Raw genomic sequence first — 15,497 nt, 5'->3', positions numbered from 1 at the left:
CCCTCCAATGGCCGCTGTGGCCAGCACACCGCACTGATCCGAAGCCAGGAGCCAGGTGCTTTTCCTTGGCTCCCATGCGGGTGCAGGGCCCAAACACTTGGGCCATCCTCCACTGCACTCCCGGGCCACAGCAGAGAGCTGGCCTGGAAGAGGGGCAACCAGGACAGAATCCGGCGCCCCGACCGGGACTAGAACCTGGTGTGCCGGCACCGCAAGGTAGAGGATTAGCCTAGTGAGCCACGGCGCCGGCCAAAGTTTGAGCATTTTTTAAAAGATTTATTTATTTATTTGAAAGTCAGAGGCAGAGAGAGAGAGAGGTCTTCCATCTGCTGGTTTATTCCCCCAGATGGCCACAGTGGCCGGAGCTGTGCCAATCCAAAGCCGGGAGCCTGGGACTTTTTCCAGGTCTCCTGTGCGGGCGCAGGGGCCCAAGCACTTGGGCCATTTTCTACTGCTCTCCCAGGCCATAGCAGAGAGCTGGATCGGAACCGGCGCTCATGTGGGATGCCAGCCCTGCAGGCAGTGGCTTTGCCGGCTTGAGCATTTTGCGGGCGTTTTCATGTGATAGAGGTGACTCACAAGTTTATGTGAAAGTAAGGACTGCACGTGCCTGTCTTGGAGTGCGGTTAGTCCCTTCCCATTATTGTCCACGGGAAAGAGTCCAGTCCCTCCCTGGTAGCGGCCGTGTCTGCTTCCAAGACCTGGAGGTGGAGCTGTGGCCATTGGCTGTGAGCACACTGATCTCGATTAATGGTAGTTTCTTGCCTGTTCTCAAAAATGCCTCTCCCACCCTCTCTTTTCGTTCTTAGCAGACGCAGCAGGGCTTCCCCTGGCAGGAAGAGGTGTGACACGGCAGCTCTGCTCCAGGAGTTAGAACGATGCATTTGCCTGGGGTTTGGCTTCCATCTGTTCCTCTCTCCAGCGTAGTACTGGGGCCAGGAGCAGATCGTGGATCTGGGCAGAGGCCAGGGGAGCCGCAGTCGTGTGGAGTCGATGGTGTGCACGGCAGTAAGGAGTGGTGCGGATTGTGGCACGGTGGGGTGTGCGTAGTTTATGGAAAGACATCGAGGACTCTCTTAAAACGAGGCCAAACAGAGGGGAGGAGACTAGGTGCGCCCCTGGTCTGTGATGTAGAAACTTGAAAAGAATGTGTCAGAGATCGAGGCCGAGCCGCGCTCCTAGACTCATTTAAAATGAAAACCGGCTGTCGGGTCACTCGCTGGAGCGCGTTGGAGGTAGTGAGGCTCCGGAGGCCGCCTTCCAGGATGTGTGACGCAGGCGTGTCTTTTTCCTTTCCTATCAGCGTGACGTTCTCCCACTGTGTAGTTTAGCTTGACCATAGATCCCGTGTTGACGGAATTGTTAATCTTCAACCCTCTGTTCTGAATGAAAGCCTAAAAGTTGGAATTAGCACCTTGGAGGGGGAAGAGCGTTAGCTGTCAGGCAGTCTCTGCAGTTTGTTTAAGGGAGGCAGATCCCAGGGATGGGCAGTTACCCTGCTGTGTGCACGTGGAAGTGGCAAGGTGGACACCTCGTCCTGGTCCTGGCTTCGCAGCGTGAGCTGCCCAGCGTCACTAGCGAGCGTGGTGGTAGCTCTGCTTTTTACCGAGGTGAGGAGTTTCTCCCTATTTCTACCGTGAGTCGTTAGTCCTGGTGTTCCGTGGCCTCCTCTGCTCATAGTCCCACAAGAAGGTGATCTGGGATGCCTAGAACAGTGTAGCAGCATCTCTCCCTTCCCTTTGTTTCTCTGACGCTGATTGACGGGTTGTTTGAAGGACAAAGCAGCTGCACTGAGAGCAACAGTTCTTACCATCTCGTCGCTGGTGTGTGGTTCATCACAGCCTCGAGTCTCCTGTGTAAAAATCCGAAACCCTCACAGTATGTGAAACATCCCTTATAGAGGCTCAATACGTCTACTGTCTGATTTTTTAAGAAGTATCGTTTGTTTTTCCTTTTTATTTAAAAGCATAATAAAATTATGCCTTTTTTTTTTTAAAGAAGACATACAAAAGTAATTGTACCTTTAAAAAATACGCCAGGGACAGGTATGTTTGACCTGCCTTTTAAGATACCGGTTAAGACACCCACAACCCAGAAAAAGGTACCCTAATATACTGTTGGTGGGAATGTAAGCTAGTACAACCACTGCGGGATTCCCCAGAAATCTGAAAATAGATCTACCCTGTGACCCAGCCATCCCACTCCTGGGAATTTTACCAAATGAAATTAAATCAGCATATGAAAGAGTTACCTGTTCACAATAGCTAAGATATGAGTTCACCCCAAATGTCTTATCAACTGGTGACTGGATAAAGAAAATGTGGTATATACACACTGTGGAATACTACTCCGCCATAAAGAAATAATATCCTGGCTTTTGCACCAAAATGGATATAACTGGAAGCCCTTATGCTTAGTGAAATAAGCCAGTCCCCAAAAGACAAATACCATATGTTTTCTCTGATATATGGCCAGTTAATACAAAGTACAATAAACTGTATAGGAATGAAACAGACATTTTGTGAAATGATTTTTTAAAGATTTATTTATTTATTTGAAAGGCAGAGTTACAGAGAGGCAGAGGCAGAGAGAGAGAGAGAGGTCTTCCATCCGCTGGTTCACTCCCCAATTGGCCGCAACAGCCGGAGCTATGCCGATCCAAAGCGAGGAGCTTCTTCCGGGTCTCCCAGGTGGGTGCAGGGGCCCCAGCACTTGGGCCATCTTCTGCTTTCCCAGGCCATAGCAGAGAGCGGGATCGGAAGTGGAGCAGCTGGGACTTGAACCAGTGACCATGCAAGCTATGCCGCAGCACCAGCCCCATGGTGGTTGTTTTAAGCCCTTGTTTATACTGCTGTTGAACTGTGGTCTCACTGCTTTTTACTTGTTGAGTATTATGGTTAGTGGTGTTTTAAGCCTGTGATTATAGAGTGGATTAAAAGTATGTCTTTGCAAAAATAAAGAGAAAAAAGGAAGGAAGGTGGGGGATGGAGAGGGAGAAAGTATGGTTATCTTCTTAGACCTGTACCTATGAAATACATGAAATCTGTTCTCTTTATGTTCATAAAAAATATACTTTAAAAAAAGTGTCTGATTTAAAAATGGCAAAACATGTACACTGTTGAATTGAAAAAAGGTAGTGAAGACAAATGAGGGAGGCAAGATCAGAGACATGCAAAATGGAAGATATAGGTTCTTTAAATATTTGTTTTTTAGTACATATAATATTTAAAAACAAACATTTCAACTTGAATCAGAAAGTGATCATGTTCATAAGAATGGAATCGTTTGTTACTAAATGATCACCTTTTAAGTAATAAAATATTGATGCCATTTTTAAAAAAGATTTATTTATTTGAAAAGGAGAGTTACAGAGAGGCAGAGAGAGAGAAAGAGAAAGGTCTTCCGTCTGCTGGTTCACTCCTGAATGGCCACAGAGGCCGGAGCCGAGCTGATCCGAAGCCAGGAGCTTCTTCTGGGTCTCCCACGTAGGTACAGGGCCATCTTCCATGCTTTCCCAGGCACATTAGCAGAGAACTGGATCTGAAGTGGAGCAGCCGGGATTTGAACTGGCACCCATATAGAATCCTGGCACTGCAGGTGATGGCTTTACCTGCTACACTGCAGTGCCTTCCCCAAGATGCCATGTCTCTACAATGTATTTGTTAGATGTTGTGATCATGTTTTTATACATTCACACATGACTACTTGCTTTATTAATTGAAAATTATATAAAGGTGAATTTTTAATATAAATTTAAAAAATCCATTCTGAAGACAGTGTTTTTATAAAACCCTGTATTTCAAATTACAAGATTTTTTTAGCTATCATTGGCAAGGTTTAAGTGACCTGTAATTCTCAGTTTTTTTTTTTTTTTTAATTAAAAAAGACTCAGGGAAGATGTCGATCCTCATTTATGAAATCTAGATATAGAATTGTGCTGATTAATATTTCTTGCTGAAATTCTCTATTTATGGTTTCTGTTTTTACTCTGTTCCAGATGCATTTTATGATAATAATGTATGTGCGTACTTCACTTGCCACTGATTCCCGTAAGTTATGAGTGAAGTACGTTTATCGTGTGGTGGAGGGGAAAGTCACCACGTCCCTCACTGAGTACTTGGGTTTAATACCCAGCACCAGATCTAATTCCAGCTTCCTGCTAATGCAGACCCTCAGAGGCACAGGTGACGTGCGCCTAACTGAGTTCCTGCTACCTGTGTGGGAGACGTGGCTCCTGGTTTCAGTCTGCCCAGCCCAGGAGGAACTCTTTCTCTCTCTCTCTGTCCCTCTGCCTGTCAAATAAAGTTACCTACACACACACGATAGATACCAGCAGGGCTGCTGCATGCAGTGCCGGCATCCCGTATGCACGCCAGTTTAAGTCCTGGCTCTTCCACTTCTGATCCAGCTCTCTGCTATGGCCTGGGAGAGCAGTAGAAGGTGACCCAAGTCCTTGGGCCCCTGCACCATCTTGGGAGATACAGAAGAAGCTCCTGGCTTCGGATTGACCCAGCTCTGGCTGTTGTGGCCATTTGGGGAGTGAACCAGCAGATGGAAGATCGATCGATCTCTCTCTCTCTGTCTCTCTCTGTAACTCTGCCTTTCAAATAAAAGAAATCTTTTAAAAAAGATAAACAATAGCATTATCCTAATAACATAAAACATGTTCTTATTTTCAGAATGCACTTACTAAAAGTTATTTCAAGTAGCTGAGTTTTAGTGTAATTATTACTCTAGGCATTTTTGCTTATTGTATTATAGAAATGTCAGCTGATAGTTATTTAAAATCATTAGTTCTGTGATCTTGTTTTATGTCAGCAGTGGTCTACCTAGTTTTTCATAGGAGAGTTGTGTTTCTGGATGCCCATAGTAAGTGTTCAGCATCGCTGGATCTTAGCCTGCAATCTGTATAGGAATGTTACACTTACATTGCAGGACATTTCAAAGACTGCCTGTACAAAGTAGAAAATAAAATCACTGAGTCAGATTTTACCTGAAACACTGCAGGGTTTTATTTTTTTAATTTTCTTTTTTTTAAGATTTATTTATTTATTCGAAAGTCAGAGTTAGAGAGAGAGAGGTCTTCAATCCGATGGTTCACTCACCAAATGGCCACAATGGCCGGAGATGCGCTGATCCCAAGCCAGGAGCCAGGAGCTTCTTCCTGGTCTCCCACGTGGGTGCAGGGGCCCAAGGACTTGGGCCATCTTCTGATGCTTTCTCAGGCCATAGCAGAGAGCTAGACAGGAAGTGGAGCAGCTGGGTCTTGAACCGGTGCCCATATGGGATGCTGGCGCTTCAGGCCAGGGTGTTAACCTGCAGCGCCACAGCGCTGGCCCTTAATTTTTAATTTTCAACAATAAAAATTCTCTATAACAGCATGAAACCGTAAATGCAGTTATGAGGAAAGCGTTACTTCAGAGCTGTGCTGGCGATTATACCATGAGGTGAATGGAATTCAGTGTTAACACATGTGTCTTAAAGCATATTCAGTCCTGTAGCTTAATAGTGTCTGATAACTGGATAATTCTAGGGTGAGCTTCATTACAAACCACGTTACTGCTAGAGACCACCTAGTTGTCTCTGATTTTGCGAAATAATAGATTTCTTTTTCCTCTAGAGACTAAAAGAATAGATGTTAGTAATTTGTGACACAGGATGTTACGTGAGTCCAGTAATACTGCTACCATGTAATAGTCCTAGTTCCTAACCTTCCTTTAAAGGATGTGGGTAATCCATTCTGTCATTATTCCATACGGTCAGAAAGTGGTTTGATAGCAAGGAAGGGAGATTACCTTTAACCATACTTGATCTTAGCACTGCTGCAACCCACACGCCCTACTGGATATCGAGAACTAGTGCTGATGTGCGAGGGTGCTTCAGAAAGTTCAAGGAAAAACAGGATGAAAGATGAAAGTGAAAAACATAAGCCTTACTTATCAGTATAAGGCCCGTGAAGTCTGAGCCACTTTGATAAATAATGCAGGCCATTTACGTCCCTCCCTGGGAATTGAACAGATTCAGTGCATTTTTACATTATTAACAGAAGGAAAATGTGTGCCCTTTGAAGATTTAAGGGGTCGGAAGGAGTTAATCAAATCTGTGAGGTGGGAGCGGAACAGCCTCCCATGGAGAATCTTAAAGGGCGTCCTTGCTGAGTGGGAGCGTTGGTGCTGGGAGGGGGGCTTGCAGGTGCAGCTTGCCTGGTGGTTTTTCCTGCTCAGGTTTAGGCTGGCTTTCTCAGAATATTCTCCTAGTCAGCAGGTCTCATTCCTTGGCCCTCAAGGAAGTCGGCAAAGGACCTTGACATCCCCAAAACCGTTGCCCAGACCTCCACCTCTCGCCGCCGTTGCTTTGCTTGTGCTTTGCCTTCAGGATGGTCTGGCAATGCCATGTTGCATCCCGTGCCTCTCTTTGAAGATGCTTCCGGATTTTGGTCCACACATTTAAAATTTCACCCCTTGGACGCTCTGCTCTGGGCACAACAGCTTTGGTGTCTGCCAGGGAGGCTGTTTGCTCTGTTTCGCTTCTGCAGTCGGATTGGGTGAGCTGCCCCAGTGGAACCGTCTGGTGTTGGCTGTTTGCGCTGTGAGGCATCAGAGCCCTCAGTCAGGGCACAGACAGGACGGGCTTTTTACTCACAAAAGGTTGTGAATGGGCTCATGGCTGGGGCATCCCCTTCCTTCTTCAAATTAGCTCCATTTTGTAAAGCGCCGATTTCCTGCAGGGTTGTGGGTGTTGAAATGAATCAGTGGTTTCACCATTTTTCTGCCCAAGAATAACCATAAATTTGATGCTTGTTGTAGCTTCAGTGTTGGCAGAGTTCACGTTCACTCTGACAGGGGCTCTTTTCAAACTGATTTCTTACCCTGTAGTGCCTTAAACTAGAACCTGTTCATACACGCTGTAGCAAGTTAGGATGAGTTTACTTGAAGCCAAGATTTTTTCCAAGTCTGTGCATGTTTTTTTCATAGGATGTGTTTTCATAACACCCCTTGTATTATCACATTTGGAATTTTCATAGAATTATCTCAGTAATAAAGAACATAATATACATGAGAAGATTCTCTTCCTTATACCCGATTACCACTCTTTAAAAATGCTCTGGGGCAGGTGTTGTGCACAGACTAAGCTGTGCCTGAGAAACCCTCGTCCCGTATGGAGTGCTGGCGCCTCTGCTTCTGATCCACCAGCTCCCTGCTCGTGCATCCCGGGGAGCAGCAGGCAATAATGCAAGTACTTGAGCCCCTGCACCCACGTGGGAGATGTGAACGGAGTTCCCGGCTCCTGGCTGAGTCTTGGCTGTTGTAGGCATTTGCACAATGAACCAGTGGGTGGAAAATCGCTCGCTTGCTCTCTATCTGCCATTCAAGCAGATGAAAATAAATAAGTAAGCATTTTTTAAAAAGAAGAAAAATTGTGAACATTTTTAACAAAGGCTGGACGCTTTACATCCTGATACCTATTGGATTGCTTTATTTTTTGAAAGTCAGGAAAGATCAGTTCTCTGTGAGTTAGATTTTTTTTTCTACTGTGAAAAATGGCTGATTTTTCTTGGTGGATGACTTCTATGATAACCCTTAATTCTGGAACTTGTTGGAGTTACTATACCCCTTGGAAGAAAAGAATCTGCAGTTTATCCGAATTGAAAAGGTGCGATTAGTCCCTGGCTGAAAGAAACTGAGGCGGCAGGAACACGGCAGTCGGAGCAGACGGATCCCATTTCTAACCTGGAGAGTGTAGAGAAGTAGGACCTTTGAAGAGGACGCTCGCTCGCGGCCTGGACTCCTGTGTGTGCCGGGCAGCACTGCCTCCACCTAGAGGAAGAGGCAGGCACTTGGCTGGCCTCTGGGGTTTTGTTCCTCGGCCATCTTGCCATTATATCTACTGATTTTCAGAAGACTAAAAAGCCTCCGATGGGGAAAACTTCTGTCTATTAAGAATCAAAAAAGGTGTTATTCCTGAGCAAGAAGGTCGGAAATGAGCAAACGAAGTTTCCGGAACTGCTAAGTTGAACCAGTTCAGTGATGCCATTACCTTTTGTCCTACAGTCTGATACTCATGCCTTACCCAGCTTAGTTTGTTGTCCCATGTGGACACGTAACTCCCTACCTCACAGGGATGTTGTGAGGCACGTGTTAAGTGTTCCTAACAAAAAATGAGAAATAATGATTCTTGCCTGTTTCCTTGTTGATAGTTTTTATAGTCATAAGATTTTATTTTAATATTTACAAGTTAAGCATGATTAGTAGGTAACATTTTAAGTGAAGACAAGGAAATTGTATTTTTTATCTGTGAGATTCTTATATGAAGAGTAATTTGTTGAATGTTAAATTGATTTTTTGTCTGAGAAATTTTATATAATTTATAATTAAAGAAAAACTGAAGTAAAACTGCCTGGTTTCCCCTTTTATTTGGCTGGGAGTTAATTATTCATACTTCTTAGATCAAAAGTAATATGCAGTTTACCAAATTCTAATGGTAGAAATGAACAGCACAATGAAATAGGTACAAATTAAAGGGAGGGAAAATGAAGACTCAGTTATTAAGTACAGGTGAAGTGCTAGCAATATTTTCATTAAAAGTAGGATTGCAGTAGAAAGAGATTGGATAAACATGCTTCGTATCACTAGTAAGTAAGGGAAAAAATACCCGAGTTAACTGAGACATGGGAATCTCTTAGTTGCCTGCAGAATTTTGCTTCATTTGTGTGGTTTAATCTTTTTATCCTGTTTTGGGAAGTAATTGTATAATGTTTTTGGATTCACCTACATCAGCCAGCCCGTTTCTCAGTCACAGCCTGGAGGTGGTCACAGTGTGTGAGGTACCATGTGTGCCTCGCTTTGCACACAGCATGTGGGCTCTTGATGGCTCACATGCTTCTCCAGGGACCCTGCTGCTCCCGGGGTCAGACACGGCATGGCCCACTCACTCAGTGTTCAGTTTGTTCACGTGTTAACCTGGTGTGGGATTAGGAACTATAGAGAAAACCGGTCACTGGCCCTCAGTTTGTCCCTGTAATTGTTCCTGTGTCACAGTGTGATGGTTTTCCCTCACTGAAGCATTTTATGTGTATATTAACATGAGCATTTTTTAATGACCTGAGTGATACAAATTGGTCCACAGTGTAGTAGTCTTCATCCACATCCATCCCAACACACATATATTTGAATGCTATAGCAAGAATAATGTTATGGAAATTCTTATGTCATGATGAAAAAGTATGTAAAGAGTTAGATCGATGATAATCATGAAATAAAACTCAAGCTCTTTACAATAATGCGGCACCTCATTTCCATGGTCTCCATTGCCTGTTTGTACACTAAAAATGAAAATTTGTTCTAAGAAGTTATTTTCTGAATAAAATATCCAGAGGAAGTGTGCTTTCTTTATTTACAATAGCATCTAGTACACTTTGTGTGCTCTTCTGGCCAATCTCCTAGAGAGAAAATACTGAAGTTAGTAAAGCAATCTGTGATCAGAGAGAACCAAGAAATGCAGGGGCCGGCACTGTGGCACAGCGGGTTAAAGCCCTGGCCTGAAGCCCTGGCATCCTGTTTGGGCACCGGTTCTAGTGCCGGCTGCTCCTCTTCCGATCCAGCTCTCTGCTATAGCCTGGGAAAGCATTAGAAGATGACCCAAGTCCTTGGGCCCCTGCACCCACGTGAGAACCTGGAAGAAGCTCCTGGCTTCGGATCGGCACAGCCCTGGCCGTTGGGGCCATCTGGGGATTGAACCGGCATATGGAAGACCTCTCTCTCTGTCTCTACCTCTCTCTGTAATTCTGACTTTCAAATAAATAAATCAAATCTTACAAAAAGGAAAAAAAGGAATGCGATAGGATTAGTGGTTACCTTAGCAGTTTTGCTTTTCTCGTATTTAAGTCTTAGAAGGGCTTTCTTATATCAGCTCCTGTTTATTCTGGGAGCAGTTTATAGAATGCATCTCAAACAGGATTTGAGAGAATGAATAAGCCCCTCCCCTTTTTAACCATGACCTCCCCCTCAGAAGTAAAGGAATTATTCTTGGCAGCCTTTAGCCATGCACCTGCAGTATTCGCTTTGACAAGTGACCTCACCTCTCTGAGCAATGGTTTTCGGGTCTACTGAGTAAAACAGGGATAGGTGGGAAATGGCTTAGAGGGACCTGTCGCTTGCTTGTCTTCAGGTCATCCTGCCTTAGGCCAGCGAATGAATGAGATGTCCTCTCATCTGTTACGGCTGGCATGAGATTTAGTACTGAGTTTGTAATTTAAAAAATGATAATGATGTTATGCTACAAAATAACACATACTGAAGGCAAATTAGCCAGCTCTGTCTTTAGGACATTAGGAAGAAGTAATATGCTATGCTTTTGCATTATAGGCATACATAATTAAAATTATTTGAGTTCCTTCCAGATGGCACTATGAATTCAAATGTGCAATCCACTCGTTATCACTTAATTAGAGCACTAGCACTGGGGATAGTGTAATTGATAATATGCTGGAGTAGATTATTATAATGTGATAAAGTTATACTGTCTTATAACTGGACTTACGGATTGAAACTAGACTAGATTAATAACTCCAACAGTGTATTTAATTGAATCTCTGTTCTCAGGAATGATTTATAAAGCAGTATTAAATCATAACCCGTAAACTGAAACAAACTTACTGCACCCTGTAACTTTCTTTGAAATAAAGTGCAGTTACAGTCGATGGAAACTGGTGTCCAAAATACTGTTCTCTGGGAAAGCAAGATGCAGGCCCTTACTCAGAGCTGTGCTGTTCTACCTGGAAGTAATAGTGTAGACATGAAATACTTCAAGTAGTGCTGAGTATCTCATCTGTGACTCAGATAATCTAATCTAAGTCTAGACTAAAAAGCATTATACCCAGCAATGCCAGGGAAGAATACCCCAGGCATTGAATTCCTTGAACTTCAGTGACACTGAAGAAAAAATACTCTTTGTGGTTATTACAATTTTCTTCCTCAAGAGATCATCTTGTAATAATCAGTTTATTGCCAATAATACTTCAGAACTCTGAGTGTTAGACTGTGTGTAATACCTTTAGTACTTCCAAAAATTACATGATGTGGTTTATATGGAAATCTGCTCATTAAGGGCCTAGTCAGGTTTATATTTAATCTTATGTTGTTATAATTTGTAGCAGTTTTATCTCTTGATTTCATAATTGCCTCAAAAATAGTACAAATAAAATTTCCCATTGTTTCAGGAGGGAAAAAAAAGGTAAAGAAGAAAGTTCAGGAATTTTTGTAAATTCTAGGAACAGAATTAGAGCTTGACATGAATTTTTGGCTTCCCTGCCTCAGATGTTCCCTAATCTGTCTTAAAGAAATGGAGGGGTCAGCGCCGTGGCTCACTTGGTTGATCTTCCGCCTGTGGCACTGGCATCCCATATGGGCGCTGGTTCTGGTCCCGGTTGCTCCTCTTCCAGGCCAGCTCTCTGCTGTGGCCCAGGAGGGCAGTGGAGGATGGCCCGGATGCTGGGGCTCCTGCACCCGTGTGGGAGACCAGGAGGAAGCACTTGGCTCCTGGCTTCAGGATCTGCGTAGCTCCAGCCATGGTGACCATTTGTAAATTAAAAAAAAAAAAAAAAAAAAAAAGAAATGGAGACCAAACTCCAGGAAGATAATGAACACGTAACAAGACTGATTCGGTACAAGGGACCTTAAAAAAGTTTGTGGAAAATGGAATTAAATGAAAAAATTTGAGATCCATGCATATAAGAAATCTTCAAAAAGTTTGTTGAAAATAGCATATTACTAAAAAATGCACGAAATTTTCAATTTCTTGTAGCAAAATAAACTTTTAATTCCATGAAGTTTTTTTTTTTTTTTTTTTTTTTTTTTTTTTTTTTTTTTTTAAGATTTATTTATTTGAGAGGTAGAGTTACAGAGAGTGGGAAGAGACAGACAGGTCTTCACATCCCCTGGTTCATCTCCCAAGTGGCCGGAGCTTCTTTCAGGTCTCCCACATGGGTCCAGGGGCCCAAGCATTTGGGCCATCCTCCACTGCTTCCCCAGGCCAACAGCAGAGAGCTGGATCAGAAGAGGAGCAGCCAGGACTGGAACTGGTGCCCATATGGGGTGCAGACGCTTCAGGCAGAGGCTTAACCTATGCCACAGCGCCAGCCCCTCCATGAAGTTTTAAAAGAACCATCATTATCTTGCCTCAGAATAGATTATGAATTTTTAAAAATGTGTAGTGAAAGTCACTGGTGAGTATTGAGTCTATAAGCATTAATTTGAGAACATACTGTGTGTTTAGCTTAAGTCATCATGGTTATTTATATTGACAAATATCCTCAAATGGTTTAGTGTGTGTGCTGGTGTGTGTGTGTAATCATGGTATTCTTGATTATATAACGGGTAGTTTACATTTGCAAAGCAAAATTATCAAAAAAAATTAGATTTGGGCTATTTAATAAATATATAAACTCATACATTATATTTTTTTCTGGCTCTTTAGGCTGTTGATGTGGTAATAGAGCTAAGAATCCAGTCTGTGTACTTAGCAAAGTAGCTGGCTAAAGGTTTTAGTTTGCGTTAGAGCTAAGTTTTGTGTTTCTTAAACCATTGTAGCATCAGAAAAGACCTGGGACACTTGTCCTTAGAGTTTTCAGCTTTATGGGAGCTGTGACATAGCAAGTAAAGCCACTGCCTGTAGTACCGGCATCCCATATGGACGCTGGTTTGGATCCCAGCTACTCCACTTCTAATCCAGTTCCCTGCTAATGCTCTTGGAGAAGCAGCAGAGGATGGCACAGATCCTTGGGCCCCTGCGCCCACATGGGATACCTGGAGGAAGCTACTGGCTTTGGCCTGGCCCAGCCTTGGCTATTGCAGCTATATGGGGAGTGAACCAGCAGATGGAAAATTTCTGTCTCACTCTGGGTCTCGCTCGCTCTCTGTCTGTCTCTCTGTAACTGTAACTCTCTCCGTAAGTTTCCAATAAATAAATACTTTAAAATAATTAAAGTTTTCAGCTTTGCATGTAAGGGTTCAATACCTTGAAAACATTTTTTTTTGTTTGTTTAAAGGTTAATTTTATTTATTTGAAAGAGTTACAGAGAGAGTGGGAGAGATAGAGAGATCTTCCACTCACTGGCCTACTCCCCAAGTGGCTGCATTGACCAGGGTGGGGCCAGACTGGAGCCAGGAGCTTCTTCTAGGTCTGCCATGTGGGTGCAGAGACCCAAGTACTTGGGCCATCTCCTGCTGGCTTCCCAGGCCCATCAGCAGGGAGCTGGATGCGAAGTGGAGCAGCCGGGATTCAAACCAGCACACGTATGGGATGCTGTTGCCACAAGTCGCAGCTTTACCTGTTACCCCACAATGCCAGCCCCCTCAGCAACATTTAGAGGGGCTTGGGACGAGTAATTTCTTAACAGCAGCAGCGTAGCTTCCAAGGTTTGTTGCAAAATATGTTCGTAGACCATGGATGGTTCAAAACTAGGTTCTAAATTTTAGTCAAAAGTAGGGGTCAAAGGGAAAGGGGGTAAGAGGGAGAGAATAAAGTAATATCATTATATTCTTAGAATTAAATCTATGACATTGAATATGTTAAAAACTTAAACTAAAAAAGCCCTAAAAAGTATTAAAATTGTTTTAAAATATCAGAAGTATGTCTACTGTAAATCTGATTCTCAGCCTTGGAGGCTGGGGCACCTGGGAGGCGTGGTTCCCTTTGTGGAGTATGTGTGTGTGTGTCTACATGTATAATGACACGAGTGGGGAATTGTTGAACCAGTTGTGGTGTCAGATTAGCATGAGATCACGTTCCCAAGCAGTCAGTGGTCCCTCTAAGCATGGCCAGCTCTCTCTGGCACTGTTTTTTTTTTTTTTTTTTTTTTTTTTTGACAGGCAGAGTGGACAGAGAGAGAGAGAGAGAAAGGTCTTCCTTTTGCCGTTGGTTCACCCTCCAATGGCTGCTGCGGCCGGCGCACTGCACGGACCCGAAGGCAGGAGCCAGGTGCTTCTCCTGGTCTCCCATGGGGTGCAGGGCCCAGGCACTTGGGCCATCCTCCACTGCACTCCCGGGCCACAGCAGAGAGCTGGCCTGGAAGAGGGGCAACCGGGACAGAATCCGGCGCCCTGACCGGGACTAGAACCCGGAGTGCCGGCGCCGCTAGGCAGAGGATTAGCCTAGTGAGCTGCGGTGCCGGCCTCTCTGGCACTTAAGCACGTGTATGTCCGTTTGAGGACGCCTTTGTTCGTGATCATTCATCAGGATGTCTTTATGCCGTTAGATGAAAACGGGTGTGAGGAGGAGCAGCGTGGGTGTGGCCGAGGCAGCGATGCGTGGGTGCTCTGGCAGCTGCAGAGAAGAGCTGGACGTACTGGACACGTAAAGTGCTGTGTCTGTGGCAACTTCAGCAGCCTCTCGTCCCGTTTCCCTTTACACTCCTGCGATGCGTAGGAGCGCCACCCGTGTGGATGCGTCCACAAACAAGGAAAGGCCTCTGTTCTCGCGGTGTTTAAGCTGAAGTGGAGGGGTAAGAAAATCATAAAATGGATAGTCCTATAATTTCTGTTAAGAAGAGATTAGGGAGAAGAGAAGGGCCCGTGACGGTGTGGCGGCCTCACAGGGGCTGGACAGCCCCCAGGTGTGCTCACCCGTCACTCATCCTTCCGTAGGGTAGAACATGGAGAAGGAGCACCTGACACACAGAGAGAGGGTGCCTGCCTTGGCCTTGGCCTAGTTCTGTGGCTAGTGCTTTTGTCTGAGGTCATGGTAGTGAGAGCTGGAAAGAATCTACAGAGAGGCTGTGTTGGAAGAAATGAGGGCTTGTTCCCAGTTTAGCTTTGAGTGTGAGGGAATAGGGAGAAATGAAAGTTGTTCTAGTTCGTGAGCCTGCAGCTTTTTGAGAACAAGAGCCGTCTTATTCCTCCTTGAGTCACAGGTCCATTGGAATGCTTGACGCACAGGAGGTGTGCAGTGAGGGAAGGCAGGTGACTGGTTAACAGTTTTACACATTAAACTCTCTTCCTGCAGTCTGGGTAGAGAGCCTTGAGCATGAGAGAGATCTTACGTATCTATGTCCTCTTAAATATTGGACACATAAAAGGCAATACTATTCATTTATTACATTTGATACATTGTGTTTTTTTGAACTAAGTTCAGAAATTATACAATCTGGCAGTTTGTTAAATTATACATCAAAATACTAACATCACATGTCTTAATAAATTAGAAGTGAAGACTTGAACGCAGATAGAAGATAAACTGACACTTTTTTTTAAAAGATTTATTTATGTATTTGAAAGTCGGAGTTACACAGAGAGAGAAGGGGAGAGAGAGAGAGAGAAAGAGAGAGAAGTCTTCATCTGCTGGCTCACACCCCAAATGGCTACAACAGGTGGAGCTGAGCCAATCAGAAGCCAGGAGCCAGGAGCTTCTTCTGGGTCTTCCATCCATTTTCTACTGCTTTCCCAGGCCACAGCAGAGAGCTGGATTGGAAGTGGAGCAGCCAGGACTCAAACCGGTGCCCA

General features: G+C 44.3%; 1 protein-coding gene across 5 annotated transcripts in view; it reads left to right on the top strand.

Annotated features, from left to right (window-relative positions):
- Positions 1 to 15,497, top strand: part of HOMER1 (homer scaffold protein 1) — a 157,501-nt gene that overhangs the window by 103,550 nt on the left and 38,454 nt on the right. The window contains exons 6-7 of one of the 5 annotated variants that reach the window (XM_051854079.2): positions 2,566 to 2,690; positions 7,654 to 15,357. The exons of 1 other annotated variant lie outside the window; for it this stretch is intronic. In XM_051854079.2, coding sequence (XP_051710039.1) covers positions 2,566 to 2,690; positions 7,654 to 7,751 — 223 coding nt within the window. In that variant the 3' untranslated portion in view covers positions 7,752 to 15,357. Of the gene's footprint in view, positions 1 to 2,561; positions 2,691 to 7,653; positions 15,358 to 15,497 lie in introns of those variants that run through there. 3 more of the 5 variants (XM_051854080.2, XR_011381839.1, XM_051854078.2) reach the window with 3 other exon arrangements.

The sequence above is a fragment of the Oryctolagus cuniculus genome, chromosome 14, assembly GCF_964237555.1.
Source record: "Oryctolagus cuniculus chromosome 14, mOryCun1.1, whole genome shotgun sequence".
In the NCBI taxonomy this organism is placed as follows: Eukaryota; Metazoa; Chordata; class Mammalia; order Lagomorpha; family Leporidae; genus Oryctolagus; species Oryctolagus cuniculus.
The sequence above is the reverse complement of the archived record's forward strand: the minus strand, read 5'-3'. Positions and strand labels throughout refer to the sequence as shown.